General features: G+C 34.6%; 1 protein-coding gene and 1 non-coding gene across 2 annotated transcripts in view; both read right to left on the bottom strand.

Annotated features, from left to right (window-relative positions):
- Positions 1–12,076: 12,076 nt before the first annotated feature.
- On the bottom strand, positions 12,077–12,143 carry Smp_tRNA_01255_Pseudo_TTG.1.1. Its single transcript has one exon. It is a non-coding gene (tRNA).
- Positions 12,144–21,911: 9,768 nt separating this feature from the next.
- The window catches only part of Smp_000780 (hypothetical protein), a gene marked incomplete at both ends in the record, with an annotated part of 52,014 nt that continues 49,306 nt past the window's right edge, over positions 21,912–24,619 (bottom strand). Inside the window, one exon of the mRNA XM_018795224.1 lies at positions 21,912–22,025. Within this exon, the coding sequence (XP_018649558.1) occupies positions 21,912–22,025 (114 nt within the window). The remainder of the gene's footprint in view (positions 22,026–24,619) is intronic.

Below are 24,619 nucleotides of genomic sequence, written 5' to 3'. Positions count from 1 at the left end.
GAGATGATACATAATTATTTTTGAGAATTTAAGCAGTGCGTTTTATCATTAGAACTTCATCTCAATGATTAGGAAATTGAGAAAAGGTTTCCGGTTTGTCACCTGATAGATCAATGTGAAAAGGGAGCCTCCGCTTTTCCACCCCTTAGAATTTATTTCTTAATTAATTTTATTTTAAATTTTTCGGTTTTCCTTATCATTTCAAAGTGAAAACTTTTGTTTTTTCTTTTTAGATAGTTTGTCTGTTTGTTTATCTTTTAACTCCAAATTATCATTAATACAAATAATTTACAATGGGTAAAACCGATCAAGAGAGTTTTCAGTTGACGTACTATGAAATGAAATCATTTTGATGGCTGTTTACTATTAAGTATTAATAATTAGTTAATCAGATGAAATGGTAACCACAGGAAGACATTGACTTCTTCTTTCATTATTTGATAACACCACAACTTAGAGTCATGAATTTTTGTATAATAAAAACGTTTGTTAACAGTGAACTGAATAAACACAACGTCGTTTAAAAATATTTTCGTTTTTTCTAACTCTGGATGGTCGATAGATAGATTATCTTGATAAAGTTTGTCAAGGTACTTTCATTGAATTCACACTACATAACTGAAAACTTCAAAAACGATTGTAAATAATTTTCATCGGACTAAAACTGACTTGAAATACATCATTTCAGATTAATGACGTTTGCTCTGCCGAAAAATATTTGAGTTCTGTCTTGTTACTAATGAAATTCAGCAATATATATATATGTAATAGACCATCAACGTTGATGATGTAACGAACAAGCTAACTTCGAAGTCACACCTCGTGGATTGCCCCATCGACGTATCAAGGGACCATGGATGCTCTGAAGACTGTACAACACAAAGGACGTTATTACAGGAATACATTAGTTAACGTAGATACAAGCGAAAGTAGAACCACTGCCGCATAGGCCAGTCCATGGCGTATGATTGACTGATGCACGTTGATTGTCCTTGTCCTTGGCGGGAATCGATGATCTGTTCGATATTTAGTGACCCAACTATCGGATGATTTGAATAGGGTTCAGTGACATTTCACTGGCCCTACAATATATAGTTTCGTCTTGTGAATTTAACAGTAAGGAAATGACAATATCAGACAAGTTGACTATAACGAAAAGAATCCACCGCTCCATTGAATAAGGATAAAAAATAATTCGTCGAAGAAAAGCTTCTTTCCGTTCGGTGGACATTCTCCTTCGTATTCATTTATGCAGTCAAACGACTGAATTATAAGCAGGAACAAAGTTGATAGTTTTTTTTCAATGAAGAAGACTTAACGATTCATCGTTTCAAACCTGAACTCAGCGTGTTAAAGCAACTTGTGTAAGCTCTTATTCTACCATAGTTTGTTACTAAATTTTTCATGCTGTATGAACTAGTTAATAAGTGAATTTTAGATTATTTTTCATCACTTTTGTGTTGTTGTATTTTTTTTTACCAAACTTCTTCCACATATCTGGTTTCACTAATATTAACCCTCGATTAACACTTGAAAATTTCAACCACTTTAATGAAGTAATCCTTTCTTCATCTTACAATAGACAACTTAGTTTCTTAAGTAACTATAAATACGATTACACTGTTTTAGTAAAGAGATAATCGTTAACACTTGATCAACAATTCTTCTGTAGAAAATTGATAAAAGAGTTTTTAAAACGTTGACACTGTTAATTGTTTTGAAAGATTTCCCATAAACAAACATTACTATTTAAAATACGTTTTGATAATTGTTTATGTCATAGGGAAACTAGTAAGTTCAAAGTTATCTGATAATGATATTTGTAATTTATTTAGTTAAGATAAAGGCCACCAAACACTTAAATAAATTGAAAGTTGTTTAAACATCAGTGATTGTCCATACGTCGAAGCCAACAGCCTGTGAAAATATACATCCACAAGGGGAAAAGTCTCTTTTAAATCACTAGAGGACTTACAAGGAAATCAAACTGAAGTCGTCTTGATACTTATCATATTATTTAAAAAGTTTTATTGATGTAGTCTTATCAAGGTAGAGAAGAATAAATCGTAAGCATTAATACATACGTGGATAACTTCTTATGACATTTTGATCCGTAAAAACACAGACTGTAGTAATAAAAATATTTGATTAAAGATTTTTGTTTAATTTAATCAAAAAAAGACTAATTCACAGGAACATAAATATTTTTGTTGCCTTTGATCCATGGCAACAATAAAAACTCATATTACAACTTATTAATTGACCCTAATAATATCTATTGTAAAATTATTGTTTGTTCAGTACCATGTGGGTAGTTGAAAAGTAATATAAATCCGTTCGAAAAATATCATCCAATGTCATCTGTGATAATGGTTTCAATCTTGAGATGGTTGGAATTCACTAATCGAACTGCTATATCCTAGCGAAGACATAAGTACGGGTAACTCTCAGGACCTATTAATGGACTATTATTCTATATACATTCTTATTGTTTAACTATTGAGTAACTAGATATTGTATATCTATATTCACCTTATTATAAGCTTCATTTTGACCTGTGGATTATTATACGAATTAGTGTTCCTAAATTATATTCAGTTTATTAATTACTGTCCCCCATGTTCACAGCCACATTTGGCTTGATCCTGTACAAATGTTTTTTTTCTTTTTTATGGTGTGATGCGGTCTATCTGTCTGGTATATAAACCGAGTATGCTTGAAATAAATGATTCGCATAGATTCGCATAGCAGAAGCTGTATTTGGTGTTCTGGACTCAATTGGAAGGGCTAGGCGGACAAGGGACCAATAAGGACGCTAGACTGCTCATATCAGTCGAACGTCATAGATTTGACACAGTGTTAAGATTGGAAAAGTCGTATTTCGATTAGTGGATAGTTCACGTGATAAAAGCCAGACATAAAATCAATTACGAATTGGCATACTTCCTTTGTTTTTTATAAAGTCACAATACAAACTTCTCTACCAATTCTGTTATGCATTTTGAAGTACCTTTTCAACTAATACCGACTTCATAAAACTTTTCATTTCCCATTTCTTTCTATTCTTTCGGTTTATTTCGTTTTCCAGGCAGATATTATTTTATAGAGTTGAGATCATGAGTCAATTGAATCTAGACCACCATCGAAAACCTGGAAGCACTGCTTGACGGCCGTTTCGTCCTATTGTGGGACTCCTCAGCAGTGCGCATCCACGATCCTGCACTTGCGAGATTCGAACCCAGGACCTACCAGTCTCGCACCAGAGCACTTAACTTATTTGGTATATTCAATTTGAGGTGAAATGAGAAATTTATTTGTACACACTTGTTTACACTTCACTTTTGAAAGTGTTTTGCCTGGAATGAATATTTTTCTCACTTTTGAAACATAAAATTGGACAAAAAGTTTTCTAATTAATTTAAAGCCTAATTTCTATTTCACTATTTTTTTTGTTTACTTATTACTGAATCAGTTACAATATCTTTATCTGAGAAACATTTTTCCACATCGATCAATAAAGGGAGTTATCTTGACTAAAAATCTAATTACTAAACAAAAATCCCAATTATCGTGTAACTAAAATCAAAAAAACAATTATGATGAAAAAAAATGAAATCATTAAAGAGAGTTTTCTTTTTCAGAAGGGGTTTTTGTGAAGATTTAGTATTTTCATAGTTGAAAGAGTGAGTCAATTGAAACTAGACCACCAGGGAAAATCTGGAAGCTCAACTTCGTGGATCAGTTGAAGTTAGACATTACCACAGGTGGATGCTGGCTAGATGGCTTATCGGTTAAGTGCTCTGGCGCGAGACTGGGATCGAATCTCGCTAGCGCAGGGTCGTGGATGCGCACTGCTGAGAAGTCCCATAATTTTCTTTTTGACGAAATTATTTGCTTAAGCTGTACATTCGTATTTATAGTTTTGTTTGATAAATACGCCAGTCTATAGAAAGATAGAAAATAGATTGTATTATAAAATAATTCGAGATTTCAGATTTCAAAAAGGTTTGTGTAACGATCTGGGAATTAAAGAAGAATAAAAAGATGAAAATAATTGACAGGTCAGAATTATAAGAGATAATTGACCACTTGCCAAGTAGGAAGAAAATGCAAAAAAACTCAAAGGTCATAACAACGACTGAATAATAATCATGAAGAATTGTTAGAGAATGATCGTAAGGGATTACGGTTTAAAATCTCGAAGTTGGGCGTCTATAGAGTCCTTCATTCTCTTTAACAATACCCTATACCCTATTGTCCTGGTATTTAGAGAAGACTGATGCCTCTGTAATTATCACACCTGCTGAGATAGCCTTTCCTTGGCATCTTGATCAGGTGTTTTTCTTTCCAGTCTGTTAATACTTGTTCTTCATCCCAAATCTTACCGAAGAGAATGTGGAGTATATTTGCAGTTACTGCTACATCTGCTTTCAGTGCTTCTGCTGGAATGTTGTCTGGTCCTGCTGCTTTGCCGCTCTTGATTTGTCTGATGGCCATGCTGATCTCTTCAATTGTTGGTTCGCCAACATCGATTGCGAGGTCCGTGGGTGCTGCTTCGATGTTGGGTGGGTTCAGTGGAGCTGGTCGATTCAAGAGTTTTTTGAAGTGTTCTACCCACCTGTTTCGTTGTTCTTAAATGTTGGTGATTATCTTGCTTTCCTTGCTTTTAACTGTTTGTTCTGGTTAACCGTAATTTCCAGAGAGTTTCTTTGTTGTGTCATACAGTTGTCTTGTATTTCCTTCTCTTGCAGCGTTTTCCGCTGTCATTGCTAAGTCTTCCACATATTGACGTTTGTCGGTTCTGATTCTCCTCTTCACTTGCTTGTTTACTTCTGTGTATTTAGAAGTTCCTGTCTTTTTCTGCTCTTGTTCGGCTGATATTGATTACTGCCTTCTTGTTCCTCATTTCTTCAATCTTATCCAGTGTACCAGCAGTGATGCATTCCTTGTGGTGGTGCTTCTTGTGGCCCAGAACTTCCTGACATGTTGAAGTGATTGCCTCCTTGATCCCCTTCTAGTTGTTTTTCATGGTAATTCCCTCTCCAGTGATTAGATCATGAAAGGCCTGGAACCTAATGTTGAGGGCTATCTTGAATTCGTTAAGTCTGTCAGTATCTCGATGAAAGGCCGTATTAAACTTTTGTGATGTTGTCTGCCCCATCGTCCAGTGCTTCATGAGTTTAAGTTTCATGTTGGTGACCAGTAAGTGATGATCTGATGCTATATCAGCTCCTCTCTTGGTTCTCACGTCCTCCATCGTCCTTCTGAACTTTTTGTTGATGCAGATATGATCGATTTGGGTGTATGTAGTGTGATCCCGTGAAGTCCATGTGGTTTTGTGTATGATTTATGTGGGAATATGGTGCCGTCTATGACCAGTTTGTTGAATGCACATAGGTTTGCAAATTTCACTTCAAATCTTCATAAGTTTTGTTGATTACAGATTGATAAACACCTAGACAATACTCAGCTCATAAAATACATTCCATACCTTAGTTTGCAAGCAATTGTAATTGTTCATTTCAACTTAAATATATATTTTAGCTTTTATGTTGTAACATTATTTAGTGTACTGAATTAATACTCATCAAGTTACTATGGCGATACTATTTTGTTTATACCATCACTAGTCTTATCGATTTAATAGGAATTATTTTCCATGTACTAAGAAAACTTCACATTTTATGTCTTACTTCCGACTGTATTTGTTGCCAACAATTAGAATGCAAGTAAAATGCTTCGTTATTGTTACTAGGCCTACTACTTTTAAATGGCTTAGTCAATCAGTCAGTCATTTGTAATATAGATCCTGATACATATGGAGCTGTTCAAGTTCCATCCCACACTTGCACAGAGAAGAAAAGTCATTTTCAAACAAAACCCAGGGTAGTAGGAATAGTGATAATATCAGTAGTAATGGAAAAGATTCCGTATAGGAAAACAAAACATGCATAATGAGATTTCAGAACTCAGATTTTAGAGAAAGATAAGGAATGAATACACCTGTGCGATTATTTGTGGTTCTTGACCGTGTCATCCAGTGTCTACCCATTGGTTACGGTAGTCTACACCTATTAACATATCTCAGAACCAGTTCTCAATGTCTTTATAGTTGAGAGTCACGTCAATTTTTGGCTACACATGGCTCTATTCCAACCTGTTCCTACATCAATGAACATCACCCCTCAGGATAAGAGGTAGTTGGAGAAAAATGATACATGACTCGAACACCTCAGTTGAAGAAGATTCATTACCTCATCAGTCGATTCACCATCTTCACTTATTAGCCTATCCCTAACCTCGGGATTACTCAAGCAATGATCCCAAAAACCACGAATAATGGTTTGAAGACACCTATGATCAAATACCAACATTCCTCACCCCCCTTTGATGAGAAATTTTTGAGAATGATTAGAAAGAAATTAGAAATAAGTGGTTGGTTTCCTTGTTTTGAAAGTGTGTGCACTGTGATAATGAACAAACATTTTATCACTTGTAATAATTTGTTAATTAACTGTAAACTGTGCATCTTTGTGATCTAATTGGTTCAAATCTAAGTTTATTTATTTATTTATTTGAACACATAAATATTGGTACAAAGAGGCACCAGATACATATGCGTCACAAACCTCATTCGATTTGTGAGAGGGCTGAGATACTGCACGGGTGCCCAAACCGAAACAGGTGGTTTTCTTAGGGGACCACACCCGGAGCCTTTGATCTGAAGGTCTAATCCACAAGGCAGTGGAGCATCGTGGGGAGATGCGGTCCCATGGTAGCCGTTGATCAACGATTGATTCATACGCCATTTGTTCCCTCAGCAGGATACTGGAGCCGGTGTGCACCATTGGTTTGTAATCAGGGTTTTCCAACTCCCCTAGGTGGACTATCCGTATCCACCAACCCGGTTAAAGCGCCGGACATTCGCTTTTCATCCCCTCACTTTTGTGAACAACACCCGTGATGCGAGAAGGCAGTGAGTAGAACTTCCCTGACATAGGCTATATACGCGTGGCCATGTGAGGGCATTTGGAGAGGGAGAGCGGACTCTCCTCACTCTCGGCCGTACCAGGGCATTTGGGGGCTCAAATCTAAGTAGTATAAATTGGTTTGATTGGATGTGAGAATTCGCATTTTTACATTTTAGTTACATTTTGAATAAACAACTCTGTGAGACTGTTCCATCAGTGTTTTGATTAAAAGTTTTAACTTCTGAAAAAAAAGTTGACATCAATTTTATTCCACTGCCCTGCTATACTCCTGTCTGCGAATGTATGTTAAGACAAAACGTCTATTTAAAATCTTTTTCGATGAAATAGAAATGGAATTGAAGTCATAACATGTCAGTAAAGGTAAACTGAAGAAAAATTGATAACTATTTTTAATAGTGGATTATAGCGATTACTGAACTTGAAGGTTAATCTATTGATTGATGCACAATTAGTAAACTGATTTTTATTGTAGTATTTCTGTGAGTTATTTTAATATATAACTTCGTCCTGTAATAATCGCTATATGAGTGTAAACACAATGGTGGACGGTGGCTCAATTTCGCGGATTGGTTGACATTAGATATTAACACCGTTGGATGCCGTCTCAGTGGTCTAGAGGCCAAGCGTTCGCACACGAGGCTGATAGGTCCTGGGTTCAAATCTCTCAGGACGGGATCGTAAGTGCGCACTTCTGAGGAGTCCCACACTAGGACGAGATGACCGTCTAGTGCTTCCAGGTTTTCCATGGTAGTCTAGTTTCATTTGACTCATGAGCTCAACTACTAAATTACTATAATATCCACAAAAACCCCTTTCTGATATGAATAAGTCATCGTGATAAGATAATGAAAAAAGTATGTAATAATCATGCTACACGTCAAGGTTTGGTTAATGAATAAGAGTTCACGCTTTCTTAAATTAATAATAGTTTAACAGAAAGGAGGAATAATATTTATGCTTGGGTGATTTTGCAAACAGTGATTCTTAGTACAAAAGAGTTGCTTTATTTCCCTTTGAAAAGGGTATCGATAATAAATGCAAGATTGTGTTCTTTATGATATTAGTCTTCAGTTCAATGATAAGTTGTTGCGTAATTTTGTAAATATATCAAAAGTAAAATTGTTTCCACCTATACATTGTCCATTCTATGTAGTTGAGCAGTATTTAATCATGATAAAAAACTTCTCCAAGTATACAGTCATGTAAATCAGTTATTGTGCTTGGAATTCGCGCATTAGGTTTTTGTTCTTTAATGTCAATAGCAAATGCACTGTAAGTATGCAAGTTGACTAAACCATTATCTTAACTTTTTGAATGTCATTTGTAAATGACATCACAAATGTTATTTATTTACAACGTCTGGAATCCTTTTTCCAAAGCATCGGTTTTATTTGTTAGACATATTAGACGGACACTAACAAATTCTATGTACATATTCGTAATATTTCAATATTAAACCCAAAACAGCTAAATGTTACAAAAGTAAACATTGTAAGCAAAGATAGATAGTGGCTAGCACTGAAATCCAGGACGCGCGTTTCGTCCTATTTGGGACTCATCAGCTGGATGCACCTGCATCTCAGAGTTGATGTTCACTCTGGGACTCGAACCCAGTACAGTTCGCTTCAAACGCCATCGCGTTATCCAATCAGCTACTGAGTCCTGATAGCCACTTGCTTGTGCAGTGGGGTGAAGTTGAAATTTACTTAGTATTGTTTGTTTGAATCTTACCATTGATGTTTAGGACTGTAACTGGCCAGTCTCTAATTGGCATATGTGCATACTGTGCGTATTGCCTCGATATAGCCTTAATTCACAAGCATGATAAGCAAAGATGGGAAGATTCCAACAAACAATACTAAATGAATTTAAAAGTAAACATTTTTAACAAGGAATTGAAATATTGGTCGTATTCAGTGCTATTTAATAAGTTTAGCTCTGATATAATTAATTTTTATCTCGATTATACTACTAAATACAAATAAGGTCAACTATACCAATTGGCATTTAGCAACGTTTAATTTCGATGTAATAAATAAAAAGGGTACACTGATATCCAACTAAACAAGCAAACAATGAAACAAGCTTATTGCATGTACTATTGTTAAACAGATTAGTGTTCATTAGATGATATAGACATTGGATAAATCGTAAAAAAGTATTCCTAATATATGAGCTATAATCATATTATCACTATTATTCTCAAATGATTATACAGGTTAATCACTATGGCTTGATTATAAATCATCAGTGTTATTTCAGTTGACCTTTTACTATAGAAATAATGTTGTTATACCAGTGAAATGATCATAGTACATAATTTCCAACTTATAGGACAATAAATCACCGGTAATGATAACTTAAACCTATTCGTACTTAATTTCAGTAAACACTTAAAGGTCAAAAAAATCTCTTTTATCAGTAGTGATTTAATTGTTATACGTAGGAAAAGAGTTTACAGGCATTGATAAACTATAATAATTAGTTCATTTAATTCACAGTTAACATAACGCCGTATGCTAAGGTAATAGATATTGGCTATCAAAGAATACTAATACAAACTATTATCAGAAGGGGGTTTTTGTGGAGATAATAATAATCATATGCTCACTAGTGACTGACTTCGAGAGGTAAATCCAGGAGTTCTAGTGAGAAGCGGTGACCAGTGGAGTTCAACCACGTCTGTTGTGAGATATCAACTCACTGAAGACAATTGGTAAACGGTTGCTCAACTTCGTGAATTGGTTGAAGTTAGACATTAACACCATCGGATGCCGGGTCAGTGGTCTATCGGTTAAGTGCTCTGACGCGAGACTGGTAGGTCCTGAGTTCGAATCTCGTGAGGCTAGGTCGTGGATGCACACTGTTGAGGAGTCCCACAATAGGACGAAACGGCCGTCAAGCAGTGCTTCCAGGTTTTCCCTGGTGGTCTAGCTTCAATTGACTCACGCTTTCAACTATGATAATACAAATTAGCCTTAGAGTAGGTAATAAAGATTTGGTAATCGTAAGACTATAAGTTTTTTTATACTGTCGTACTTTAAGAACATTCAGGCTACAGAAATAATACGAAACGCATCCAATGAAACTGTTAAACTACTTTACGGATAATTTGCAGAAGGTAATACGGAGTTATTGCAAAAGTTTGTTTCAACACGACGCAAATCAAGCGGTCGACAAATTCACTATGTAAGATATGATTTGATTAATGAGACAACATGAGTGAATATAAGTTCATAAGTACATACATATAAGGATGAAAATGAGTCGTCAAGCCATTTAAGCAGACGATCTCCAAACAGTCAAGAGAAGTATCTGCGTTACCGTATCATGTGATTCGGCAAGCATGTTTATACAAGCATAGAAATCTATTTATGCAGAGACATAAGCATATGATTACTGACAAAAATAAAACCATCCGTCCGTTAAGTAGGTTAACTGAAAGTTTAATAATTGTAAACATACATAAACGCTTACGTTCATCAGTACTACAGTATTTGATTGTTTACACACACCCTTATTACGTAATCTTAATAATTTCTAATGCTTACTATTTCCACGTCTGTTTGCCTAAGTTTCACTACTTTCTATGTTGAACTATTGACTAGAACTTTTACTGTTTTGTTCTTCTTATCACTGCTAGCACATGTCGTCTTGCTATCATTTTGTACATTTTACATATCACATCTAGTTATGCAATCTGTTTCATTGTGATCATTGTACCACAACTACCTTGATTGGTTTAATATTTACAGATATTCATATATTCATATTCATGCATATTGTAGCTGTAAATAATTCCCCAAAATCAATGGCATTTTAAGTGTTCGACATTGGATGCTGACCACATTAGTTTTAGTGGACTTGTTTAGCTGAAGGTGTTCGGTCATATATCCGCACCAGATCACGTTACAGCACAGCGTGGGAAACATCTCCTACGATCATTAGCCAGATTAGATCAATCGCTTCTCGATATATTGATAACGCATTAAATATAATCTTCCAACCCCTTCGCTTCTGACTTCTGATTGTATCTGAGTGGGGCACCATTCGAATGTAGAAGGTGTTACTGGTTAATAGTTGTCAAACTACAATACTGGTGGTATCTTCAATATCAAAGTAAGGCTTGACGAAGATCTAATCTAAAACAATTATGTTCTCTTATAGATGTCGTTCTAATCCATAGAAGCATTTGTTTTATGTAAATAATTTCATTCAGTAGATCATTTTATAGTCTATTTAACAGAATGCTCTCAACAGTTACAGACATACCATACTATTCATCATTACTAGTGAAGATAGAATACACCATGTAAATGTACAATGTTGACAATTTTTGATGAATGATAACAAATGCTCTTTCTTCTCTTCTTCTTCATCTTCATATGTATTTCACTATCCATTTGAAATGAATTAAATTCGAAGGAATGATGATTTCCATTGAATATATAATACTGTTGTTTTCTTTATGTACAATCAATTTGAATGTAGATTTTAGTTTAATTTATTAAAACAAAAAAGAAGAATATTTTATACACCTAATAGAATACAATCACAACATGTACTGAACATCTGCTGTATCATAATTATCATGCTTAAAAAAAAGAGTACAGTAACAGAAAAAGCATCTAAAGTACACATAGTTATATCCATTTATTAACAATTTTTGTATTTTTTTTGTAGAAGGTAACGAAAAATTTACAGTTTTACATAACCAGATGTTTGTATTTACCAATAATACAATTCTGAAGCTAGAAGCATTACACTGAATCCATTCATGTATTGTTGTTGAGGATGTTCCAATGTTCTAGATTTCAGCCTTATTCAAATTCATTTTTATGAACAAAGATATTTATTTCATTTAGTATTGTTTGTTTGAATCTTCCCATCAATGTGTTAGGACTGCAACTGGTCAGTCTCTAATTGGCATATGTGTATACTGTGCGTATTGCCTCGATATAGCCTTAATTCACAAGCATGGTAAGCAAAGATGGATAGTGGCTAGCAGTGGAATCTAGTTTGACGCGCGTTTTGTCCTATTTGGGACTCATCAGCTGGATGTACCTGCATCTCAGAGTGAATGTTCACTCTGGGACTCGAACCCAGTACCTTTCGCTTCAAATGCCATCTCGTTATCCACTCGGCTACTGAGTCCTGATAGCCAAGTTATTTATTTATTTACGTAGTGATCTTTGGAAGTACGTTTTCGGTGACATTGAATTACTTATTTAAATAAATAAATTCCTGATGATAAACAGTTCTATATGTTTTATTCATTCAAGTGTATTATATATATAAAGTAGAATGAGGTAAATATGTGACGTGTATTACACAACTAAATGAAATAACAATATTGATAGACTTTTTATAAACCACATATAAGTATCGTACTATATTAACGGACGAAATTTGTAAACTTTGACTGTTTAAATGGTTTTGAATGAATTACGCAATATATCAGTTCAGTTCAGTCAGTTAGTCAGAGTTACAACATAGGACCAGGCACATATATACATCGGTTCAAGTTGCCATACCTTATTAACACAACAAGATGAATAGTTAGTTTAAAACTAATAATGGTGATAAATAATTGTCAACTCTTGATTAGCGATAACGTTCAAGAAAATTACGAGATAATGAGCTAATCATTTACAAAAGGAATGATTTTATCTCCGAGTAAAACAAGGTCAGTGATATGTAGATTATTAAGATTAAAATACATCAATTAATAACCTGATCAGTTGGTTGTACAATCATCATGCAGATAAAGGTCAGAGAGTTTGTCGTATGAAATTAGCTCTTACTATATATATTCACATTTTGTTCATTATTCCAATCATTTGAAAGAAAAATAATTAATTTAGTATATTTTAATGTCTTACGTATTCCATGAGGGTGGTAGTTTTTCTTAGATACGATAGACATTTATACATTTCCAATCAACTTCTGAAATGAAGCTCCTTCTGTAAGGTTACAAACTTAGATGGAGTTGGCGAGGATGAAGTATTCATAACTGATAAATTAATGTATTTTATTATTTAAACACATAAACATTGGTACAAACGGGTACTAGATACATATGCGCCACACAAATCAAATGAGATTTGTGTAAGGGCTGTGATACTGCTCAGGTGCCCAAACTGAAGCAGGTGGTTTTCTTAGGGGGCCACACCCGGAGCCTTTGACCGAAAGATCTGACCCACAAGGCAGTGGAGCAATGTCAGGAGATGCAGTCCCATGGTAGCCGGTGACCAACAATTGGTTCATACGCCGTTCGTTCCATCAGGATATTGGAGCCCATGTGCACCATTGGTTTGGAATGGGGGTTTTCCAACTCCCCTAGGTGGACTATCCGTGTCCACCAACCTGGTTAAAGCGCCAGACATTCGCTTTTCGCTCTCTCAATTTCGTAAACAACAGTAATGCCACTGTGAGAAGGCAGTGAGTAGGACTTCCCTGACAAAGGCTATATATTCGCGTGGTTATGTGAGAGCATTTTGAGAGGGAGAGCGGACTCTCCCCACTCTCGGCCATACCAGGGCATTTGGGGGCAATAAACGTTAAACATTAATGTAATTGAACAAAATATTCTTATGACTGGGTTGCTAGTTATCGTATTGAAACCAACTAACATTTTAGTTTGCTTGGATGTAAAGCAAAAATGAAAATTGATTTAATTTCCATTGTTTTAATTTTAGTTATTACAGGTTCTAACTGGTAAATATTATTGGACAAAAATTTAGCTCAAGTATTGCTTAGAGATTGAAACTTATAAGTACTTTTGGTCTGCATGTTATTTTAAGTGCCATTAAATGTTTTTCTTGTTTAACATTTCTTACATATATCAAAAACGTATGACAGATAGTAAGCAGAGATGGACAGTGGCTAGCAGTGGGAACGAGAACGCGCGTTCCGTCCTATTTAGGACTCCTCGGCTCGATGCTCCTGTATCCCACAGTTGATGTTCACTCTGGGACTCAAACTCAGTACAGTTTACTTCAAACACCACCGCGTTATCCAGTTAGCTACTGAGTCCATCTAGCTATAGGTTGTGACATGGTGTGAAGTTTAATTCATTTGTATTGGTTGTTTGAATCTTCCAATTTATGTTTAGGACACTGTGTTTGTGAATCAAGGAAATATCAAGGTTATCCACACAGGATGCACATATACCAATAAGAGACTAATCAATTTCAGTTCCTAACATCAATGGGAAGATTCAAACAAACAATAAAAATGAATATATGATAACTAAGTTGCATCATTAATTCTCTAATTGTAGACACTCAAAATTGGTTGTATCTACTAATACTTTTTATATTTAAAATGAGACTCTAGTTTACTCTTCAAAGCGTACTATCTCTGTTGTATAAATGTTCATTCGATCAACCATTCATTATTAAGACAGATGTCATTTGCCTAAATTTAAGATGCTAGGCCACTTGAGTGTCTATCATGTTAAAGTTCCATATACGGGTATATCAAGTTACTCAATGCTTGAATCAGTGTATAAATTCCATTCCATAAGCTTATTTCTAAAGAAATGTGAATGAACGTTAGATAAATTTAAACTCATATCATCTATTAACAGCTTCTTTTTTTTGGGGGGGGAATTAAATATTATCATTTTATTAGTTTCATAACAACAATTCAATGAAGGCAGTTTTCTTACTAACCAGCACTTCATTAACGCTGTTTACATCAGTCATGTTTATGGATATTCGATCCGAAAATTAGGTTAATTCAATTAACTTTGTATAACTAATTGATGTGAACAACTTAGTTACTGTGATTGCCACTGCTGTATTAATGAAAAAGTTACAACACGAAGTAGAATAAATTAATTTTATTTCAAACGCACTAGTTCTCAAATAAAACCAAATGGACAAGGAGTGAGTTGATTCTTATAAAAATGAATGAAGGAATGAATTCTATGGAACGAGTCATCAAATATATTTTAAATGTTATTGAGTAAATATTAAATAGCTGGTAAAGTTGTACGCCTGTTTATCATTGTTTAATTTATGTGCATAATCAAGCATTTTCGGGGAACTTATCGTTCGTTTGCGAGTGATTGCTGCGTACAAGAGCATACTTTTCACTGGGGATTTCATTTTAAACATCTCAGGTTATTCACATTTGTCTGTTATGAACGTGTCATTATAGGGTAGCATCCTGAATAAAAAGAAGATAAGGTGGAAGCGAGAACGTGAAATAAAATTCTCAGAGTTTATCATCCTTGTATATTCACGATTCACTCGCTAAGTGAAAGGGTAGATGCCTGATATTGCACATACATTAAACATTGAAAAATCGGTAAATAACCTCGTTCCAAGATAACCGATAGTACTCCAATTAAGCAATAGACTGTTAGATGCTTGTGTTTGACTTTTAAAACACGCTTCAATTATGTGTGTATTCTAGGTGAATAACGGGTGCGCTACAAGATCTATAGGCACAGCTTACAATATCAGTTGTGATTTATTAATTTTAAGATATTGACGAAAGTTTACTCGTGTTAGCCTAGGGTTTTATTGGACGGGTTAAGTAATTATTCAGACCGACTGGCCAACTAGAACTTGAGAATATATCAGAATTTAGACTGAGGTGTTTTTTCCCAGCTAATGGTTAAAGAAGTGCAGGTTAGCAATTATCCTAACAGAATCAACCTCCACAATTTCAGTATCAAATAAGTGTGGAAGTATCGAACATTGTATCGTTAGGTTTTATGTCTAAACTATGGAGGGTAGTGTCAAGAAGTGCACAGATGAACTTACCTAGTAGTGCTTTTATTAATTAATCTTAAAAGTACAGTTCAACGAATGAATGCTCATACAAGGGTAATGAAGTTAGGCGACTTATGTTTAGTTCATGAAGTCATTTACGTTTGTGTGGATTACGGAAGACAAATATTCACTGTTTCGAACAGTCTTAAGACACTTCTGGTTTTGCGTTACATTTACAAGAAAGTTTCAGAAATAAAATTATTGTTTTGGCTGTCTGTATTTTTATTTCAGTGCCTTATATCTATGTTTCTTATTCAGAGTACCGAAGAAAGGTATTAGAAGCTTTTTGTAACATATTTGCCAAATTTTCGAGATGATTAAAAGGTAGTTTCAAAAACCCTTGAGTGAGAGTAACTGACTTGAGCCTATCGCCTCACTTCGGACGTAGGTTACCGAATGGAGGAGCTCATGAACAGCTTATTTTAAACGGTGTATTTGCTCCGCTGAATGTCGTTTTGATTTGGATCAACATGCCGAATGACAAATTCATTTAGGGCAGCGGAACATCGATTTGCTTTTCTTACAATTGGAAGATTGAGGTGAGGTGAGGTGTTTTCTTGTTCTTTCTTAAGTGGAATCTGTAATTTAATTTATTAAGATCCATCGTTCATCAATAAGACAAATATGGTTTAAAACAATGAACAAACAATTGTTTCATAAATATAGTCAGTTACATTCACTGGATTACACATGAATGATTTTCATATAAATTGAAATACATAATCAGACAACTTCAAATTATACAGTGTTTCCTGATAAGGAAAGTAATGTTAGAATATCATAATTAAAAACAAAACAAGCTTATTGCTTGTCAATCATTAGTAATATATTTTCGACTTAATAAGTTTCCTCTCGTGATATATTCAAATGTGTTATTGAAAGGCTTAAGCATTATGATTATATATAAATCTAAAGCTTTCTGTCTACTGATACAAATAACATTTTAACTGAAGAAAAATAGTTAGTATTTCAAATGGCCCCCAAATGCCCTGGTACGGCCGAGAGTGGGGAGAGTATGCTCTCCCTCTCCAAATCCTCTCACATGGTCACGCCAATATATAGCGTCTGCCAGGGAATTCCTACTCACTGCCTTCTCGCATCATTACTATTGTTTACGAAATTGAGAGGATGAAAAGCGAATGTCTGGCGCTTAAACCGGGGTGGTGGACACGGAATGTTCACCAAGGGGAGTTGGAAAACCCCCATTCCAAACCAATGGTGCACATGGGCTCCAGTATTCTGAGGGAACAAATGGCGTATGAACCTATTGTTGGTCACCGGCTACCATGGGACTGCATCTCCTCACGATGTTCCACTGCCTTGTGGACTAGACCTTCAGGTCAAAAGCTCGGAGAGTGGCTCTCTAAGAAAACCACCTGCTTCAGTTTGGGCACCTGAGCAGTATCACAGCCCTCACACAAATCAAATGAGATTTGTGCGGCGCATATTTATCTGGTGCTTCCTTGTACCAATGTTTATGTGTTTAAATAAAATAAAATATTTCAAATAATATCATTTAGGATAATTAATTTATCTACACTACCATATATAGTTATGTAAATTATTCTTTAACATTGAAGTGAATAACTTAGGGATTGAAGCTATGTTGAAATTATTTGTTTACTTTGTAGTTTATTAATGCTTAACCTCTAGACCACTGAACTGGTATCCAACGGTGTTAATGTCTAACTTCAATCGACCTATGATCTTGCGCAATCCTTCATCCATTGTCTGAGGTGAATAACTCTCACACCTCACACGGATTGGACCCCACTGGTCACGGCTTCATATTATAACTCCAGGAGTTTCATCTTGAAGCTAATCACTGAATTCAACTGTGGAAATACTAAAATCTCCACAAATCCAGATACTGGTAATAATCTAATTATGTTTGCACAACTTTCCGATCCTCAGTAATTCTAATGAATATCAGAATGTCATAAAAGCTTGTTACGAATTGAACGGTCTCTACAAAAAACAATCTCTCCTAAAAAATAGTTCAAGTTTTCAATTACTGGAGAACGTTTCAAGTTATTTGAAAAACGTTTACAAAAAGTATTTTATTCATCACTCAATACAAAGAAATCCACATTATCAAAACATTTATTTATTATTGAGTTAAACACATAAATATTGGTACAAAGGGGCACCAGATATATATGCGCCGCACGAATCTCATTTGATTTGTGTGCCCAAACTGAAACGGGTGCTTTTCTTAGGGGGCCACACCCGAAGCCTTTGACCTAAAGGTCTGATCCACTAGGCAGTGGAGCAACGTCAGGAGATGTAGTCCCATGGTAGCCGGTGACCAACCATTGATTCATACGCCATTTGTCCCCTCAGAATACTGGAGCCCATGTGCACCATTGGTTTGGAATCAGGGTTTTCCAACTCCCCTTGGTGAACATTCCGTGTCCACCACCCCAGTTTAAGCGCCAGACATTCGCTTTTCATCCTCTCAATTTCGTAAACAACAGTAATGCCACTGTGAGAAGGTAGGGAGTAGGACTTCCGTGGCAGAGGCTATATACGCGTGGTCATGTGAGAGTATTTCGAGAGGGAGAGCGGACTCTCCCCACTCTCGGCCGCACCAGGGTACTTGGGGCTATCAAAACATTTGGATTATGCATTTCATTAAGGATATTATCCAACATATTTGTTTATAATTTTAACAAAAATCTCCATTAAAACTATTTTTATATCATACGAAGAATTGAAACTTGTCTCTAAAAATATATGTTCATAATTATTAACAACTGATTACAACTTCATCTAATACCCAACCGTTTCTGCTACCTTGATGTGGTGGTCGGGCTTGCCTATCGTGATGAACCAATCGAGTTATACTGACTAGAACAATCGTTTCTCAAGGTCTTACCATGCCAGGAAAGCCGGTTGAAGAGCGGTAAGAATAAAAGCAGCAAACCCAAGGTTCGAGGGCGAAGTCCTAATGCTGACTATACAGAGGTGTGACGGCAGTAAGGTGTTTCCTTCAAATAACCGGAATAACAGCAATGCTGCCTTCCCAGAAGGAGGGGTGGGGTTAGAAAAGGTCGACCCTAAAAATGCACACCTCGCCTTATCCCACGGATATCCGTCTCCGGAGGTAAGGTCCCAACAAGTACGGAACTAACACAAAAATTACCCACAAAAAGGCCGTGCGTGATTGACCTCAAGAAGTTGTCCCTTGAGCACTGCGGTCACACTTTCAGGTCAGTAAGAACACTTCTAATCCGATTTCTTTTTCAGGTACCTCTAGAAGAATACTTCCATGGTGCAGGCAACCGGTAAGTGATAACTGTCTTCATACTTCTAACAGCACTCAAGATCACTGTATTCATAATCAATTCATCTAATAGCACATCAAATAGACATTCGAAGAAGTTCCCATTTACTTCCAGAATTGACGATTTCATCGGTATAACTGTTACTTATGTGTTAAAAAACAATGATTATTTCCCGAAATCTTAAATGTTTCTTTTTACTAATATCATTCAACCTTACTTAGTATGATCTATTCCTCTTTCATTCAAATCGTGTGAACCTTCAATTATCTTATTCCAAAGTTATTGTCTATAAATGATAAATGAATCAAAAAAAAATTTACAGAAACATTTCAACTGATGAAACCAAATGATAAAGAAATAAAAACCATTTTTTGGCATCCGACTATGATTTTTTTTGTTTAGAAAAAAAAGGAAAGAAAAACACACTTTTCTCATTGCTCTCTGACTTCTTTTTTTTATTTTGATAATTATATTTCTCTATTTCATTTTTGTTAATATTAATATGATAATTTGACAAATCAAAATAGACAACAACAACAATAACAGAAAAAAGAAGTAAGATTAGCCGAGAGAAAAGAAAGACAAAACCCCTTTTAAAAAAAAGGTTGACAAAAACCAACTAAAAGAAAATGCACCAACATCATTAACACAGTAAAAGTTTAGCACAATCTTCTAACAGACTGGAAACAAAAGAACAAACAAATCAGATTCACTTGAACTTTCTAAATGTGCAATTGTATACGTGCAAATGAGTATTTGCACACATTTTTTTTTAATCTGTGCATATACATTAAAGAAAGTTAATCTTGTTTTGGCTTTAACAATTACAGAATGAATAAGTAGTCAGCATCGAAATGGACAGAAAAAAAACAAACAAACATAGAATGTTTTTTGTTAAAATGGAGAAAAGCGTCAATGACAACGTAAAAAAAAGACTACTAAAGAAATTCTACGAAGGTTCAAATAAAGCATACCAACATGGATTAACAAATTGTTAGTTGAATTAATAAGACAGATAGTTGAGAATTATCTTCACTGTGCAGGAATCATCATTTCTAGTTCAAGGTATATATATATATATATATTGATGAAAAGTGTTTCTTCACCTACATTCTAATAGTCAAGATCATTGTGTGCAATGTGTACTCAAATAAATAGCTAATTGAATTGGGAGGCGAAAGAAATAGTCAGTGATAGAAAGAATCATACTGGAGAAAGACTTTGTGAACAATTGATAGCCAATGTTAACAGATAAGGAAAAAAATATAATAAAGACGACACAATCTATTTCTCATATATACTACTACTACACTTGCACATATAAATTTATCAAACTTGATAAATTACAGACATAAATGAAATGTCAATGTTATTCTCATAGTTTCATGTTATCATTGACATGCATACACCTTCTGAAGTAGAATACGTATACCCTTTAAAGATATTGAGCAATAAGTCTCGGCAACTGACATCAATGAAGAGTTATCTTATCAGAAAAAAGTTAACATGAAATACATTTGCATAACGGTTGGATTGATCTTTTTTAAAGACCAAATGAAATTCTTCACCTTGTTAAAAGTAAAACGATTTCAACATATTCTTTGAAAAAGAAGATCAAGGGTTGCTCAACCGAAAAATATGTATTGAGTAGCCGTTCTCAACACATTCAACAACTGCTGTACAAAAGCGAACAAAAGTATTATGATAAAAATTTGTTATAATGTAGAAATATAAATGAAAGATGGTAAGAATAGGGAGAGAATAAGGATTCATCTTTGAAAGGAAACATTCATTCACTTGTTCAAGTTTAACGAAATCAAAAACATAAAATAGAAACTAACGTTGATACATCTCGTTATTACGGACGAAATATAGTTATATATATGGGAAAAGAGGCACGTATGATGTAATTGAGTAAATACCTATGAAAAATCAGGGTTAAGATGAAGCGCATTGTTAATAGTATTATTAATAATAATAATGATTACAGTAATAATATGCACTGTACACATATAAACGCTCGATTTTATAAGGTTACTCAAGCAGAACTACAAGTTGTATCCCATTAGTAGTAAACAACGCAGAAATCTCGATACAATCATACTTAGTTATTCATATCTACCAGTGTTAATGATGACCATTATGTTCACATCAAGAATATAAATAATCTTAATGATTTGAACTAAGAGAAGTAAAATGAGAAAATCAAAATACAACACGAAAAATTGTTAGTTGGTTGATTGGTCTAGAAAAATGGGGTTCATTCTTTGTAAAAATAAAAGACATTTTATTTTACAAAACAAAAAAGAAAGAGAAATAGAATACAATTGAACAATAAAAAAAAGAACGAAATAAAAGTCGAATAAATTAACCGTATCATTCAATTTTGTTTCCTCTTTATCAAATAGGTGTAATGGAGCTACTATCAGTGTTATATTGATCAGGATGACGATGAAGGAGATCGTTACAAACTCTTACTGACGCCTTATGAACACACACACACACAAAATGTAGTGCAGGAGATAAACACGAAGATATTGTGCCATATGATGAAATTTATCAAGAACAAAAAAGGGCAAAAAGAAGTTGATATATATTTCAACAATAAATCATCATTTTTATCCAAACATATTCGAATCAAAGATGATAAGAGGAATAAAATTAGAAATTAACTGGGTGTTTGTTTTTCTTCATTCTTAAATTGTTGAATAAATAAAATCAATAAATTAGTTCCATTACTTCTTGGGACATATTCATCATTATTGTCATTGTTATCCTCATCATCATCATCATCAATCGGCTTTTATTTGGCTGGGAAACGTTTGTTCATCACTTCAATGAATTGATTATAATAAATCTAATTTCTTTTTTAAATCATTTCTTTTCCATTCAGGTAAACGTTGAAATGCTTCAGGGCACATATTGAACAAACGTTCAAATTCATCCGTTGATAAATAACACTATACAAAAAATGGAAGATATAAATTTAGTTTGAATAAGCGAAAATTGTTAAGGATGAACGGTTTCTTAATGGTTACTATAATTAGAGTTGAAGAAAACAACTAATTTTGTTAGTGTAGAGGGTTTGTGTAGATTGCTGAATCGTATACTTTACATGACAGGTTGACTTTGATCAGATAACTATTGAAAACCGGGAATTACTGTGCAATTTTATTGATCTGAAACTCCTGAGTTTGTTTGACGGTGGGATCACTGATACACAGAGCTAACGGATTCAATACTAGAACGAAACAACGGTCTACTCCTCCCTGTTCTGGAATGGTTGTCTTATGAAGGTTAGTAAATGATGTGAATTGTAAAACAACTGATTCTAATTAGAAGTTTTGTTTGAAGTTTTTGATGACGTAAAAACTATCATGAAATATATTACTAGACTTATCATATAAAGAATTCAAATCTTTGATTTTAATAATTCAGATCCGTGTATTCCAGTTCAAATATACAAAAATTCATTAGTGGATTTATAGTTCATTTTCAAACTGATATTGATATATTAACATTTTATTACCGATCATTTTTCAACAATCAGTTATTTTCATAGTTGAAAGCGTGAGTCAATTGAAGCTAGATCACCATGGAAAACCTGGAAGTACTGGACGGCCGTTTCGTCTTATTGTGGGACTCTTCAGAATTGCGCATCCACGATCCGCACTCGCGAGATTCGAACCCAAAACCTACCAGTCACGAGCCGGAGCACTCAACCGATAGACCACTGGGCCAGCATCCAACGGTGTTAATGTTTAACTTCAATTGATCCACGAAGTTGAGCAACCGTCCAACATGGTGGTCTAGCTTCAATTGACTCACGCTTTTAACTATGAAAATACTAAATCTCCACAAAACCCCTTCTGATTATCAGTTATTTGACTTAATTCGATAGCATCAACAGTAATAATGAACGATTATTAAGTAACATGTAGAAAAAATGAATGGGAAAATACATCATCATATTGTATAGGTTACAACTTAAAAAAAACAGTTTACCTCTAACTGTGTTCTATCCACTCCTTTCAATAATTGATTTGACGATGATTTTAACACTTCATAAGGATAAATCTACAGGAATCCAAATAATAAAAAAACAAAACATTTATGATAAACAATTTTTAGTGTTTTAGTGATTGATGACATATTGACGACATAGATACGAGTTTATTATTGACAATATGATACAGAAAGAATGTATTGCATTAGGTGGAGTAATAATATTACTATAAATGAGAGAGAAGAAAATCATATAATCTATGAATATAGAAACCATGACAGTATGAAGCAAAAGAGACGTTTGATTTAAGAAAATAGTCAATATAGATTTATTTTAGTTAACCGGGTTGGTGGACATGGAGAGTCCACCCAGGGCAGTTGGAAAACCCCCATTCCAAACTAATGGTGCATATGGACTCCAGTATCCTGAGGGAACAAATGGCGTATGAATAAATCGCTGGTCACCGGCTACCATGGGACTGCATCTCCTCACGATGTTCCACTGCCTTGTGGATCAGACCTTCAGGTCAAAGACTCGGGGAGTGGCCCTCTAAGAAAACCACCTGCTTCAGTTTGGGCACCTGAGCAGTATCACAGCCCTCACACAAATCAAATGAGTTTTGTGTGGCGCATATTTATCTGGTGCTTCCTTGTACCAATATTTATGTGTTTAAATAAATAAATAAACAAAGTTTTATATTACGAAGTGTTAGACCTAAATTTCGAGGGTCAGCAACTAATGCACTATATAGAAGTCATTGGAACGATACTCGTAAATATGTCCAAGCTACATAAGCCCGTGTTTCAAGATGGTAACATCAACTGAATTATTATTACTGCATCAGAACACACTGCTGAACCACAGCGTTACTAACTTAGTGCTCCCACTGGATGCAGCCCATCCTTGACAACAATGACTAAACGCAATGAGTTACCAAGCAGGTCCAAGGTTTTGAAAACGTAGAGTAGGACGATTTTCATCGACACGTCTATTTCCTTAGTCTTTTACAACCGAACTGATATCAAGACAAAAAACATCTCATCTCATGAGAAATATACAGTCAATTTATTTTTAGTTCAATTAACAAAAAAATATAAAGGAAAGTGAAAAAAGACAAGATGGATGTGAATGCATATATGCATTGGAGAGAAAACAATGATTGAAGTGTAGAACACTGAAAGAAAAATGGAACATTTAATGATATACGTATAACTGACAATAAGAAGGATGTAAAAAAAAAAGAGTAACTCAAAAGTAGTTTATTGTTAAGGTAGAAAAAGAAATCAATCTTTAACTGGACAGTAACATAAAGCTTTTGTTTATATGATCTTAATACTAAAGATAATAGACAGTGTAGCAACTTAAATAAAGCAAGAATGAGATTAATTGCACAATACAAGGTAATTAATTGGTTATTATTAGCATTGAAAAAATAAAAATAAGTATAAATTCACTTAGTATCGTTTGTTTGAATCTTCCCATTGATGTGTTAGGACTGCAACTGGTCAGTCTCTTATTGGCATATGTGCATACTGTGCATATTGCCTC

Source organism: Schistosoma mansoni, chromosome 1 (assembly GCF_000237925.1).
Source record: "Schistosoma mansoni strain Puerto Rico chromosome 1, complete genome".
In the NCBI taxonomy this organism is placed as follows: Eukaryota; Metazoa; Platyhelminthes; class Trematoda; order Strigeidida; family Schistosomatidae; genus Schistosoma; species Schistosoma mansoni.
Note: the sequence above shows the minus strand (reverse complement) of the source record. Positions and strands in the feature narration are given on the sequence as shown.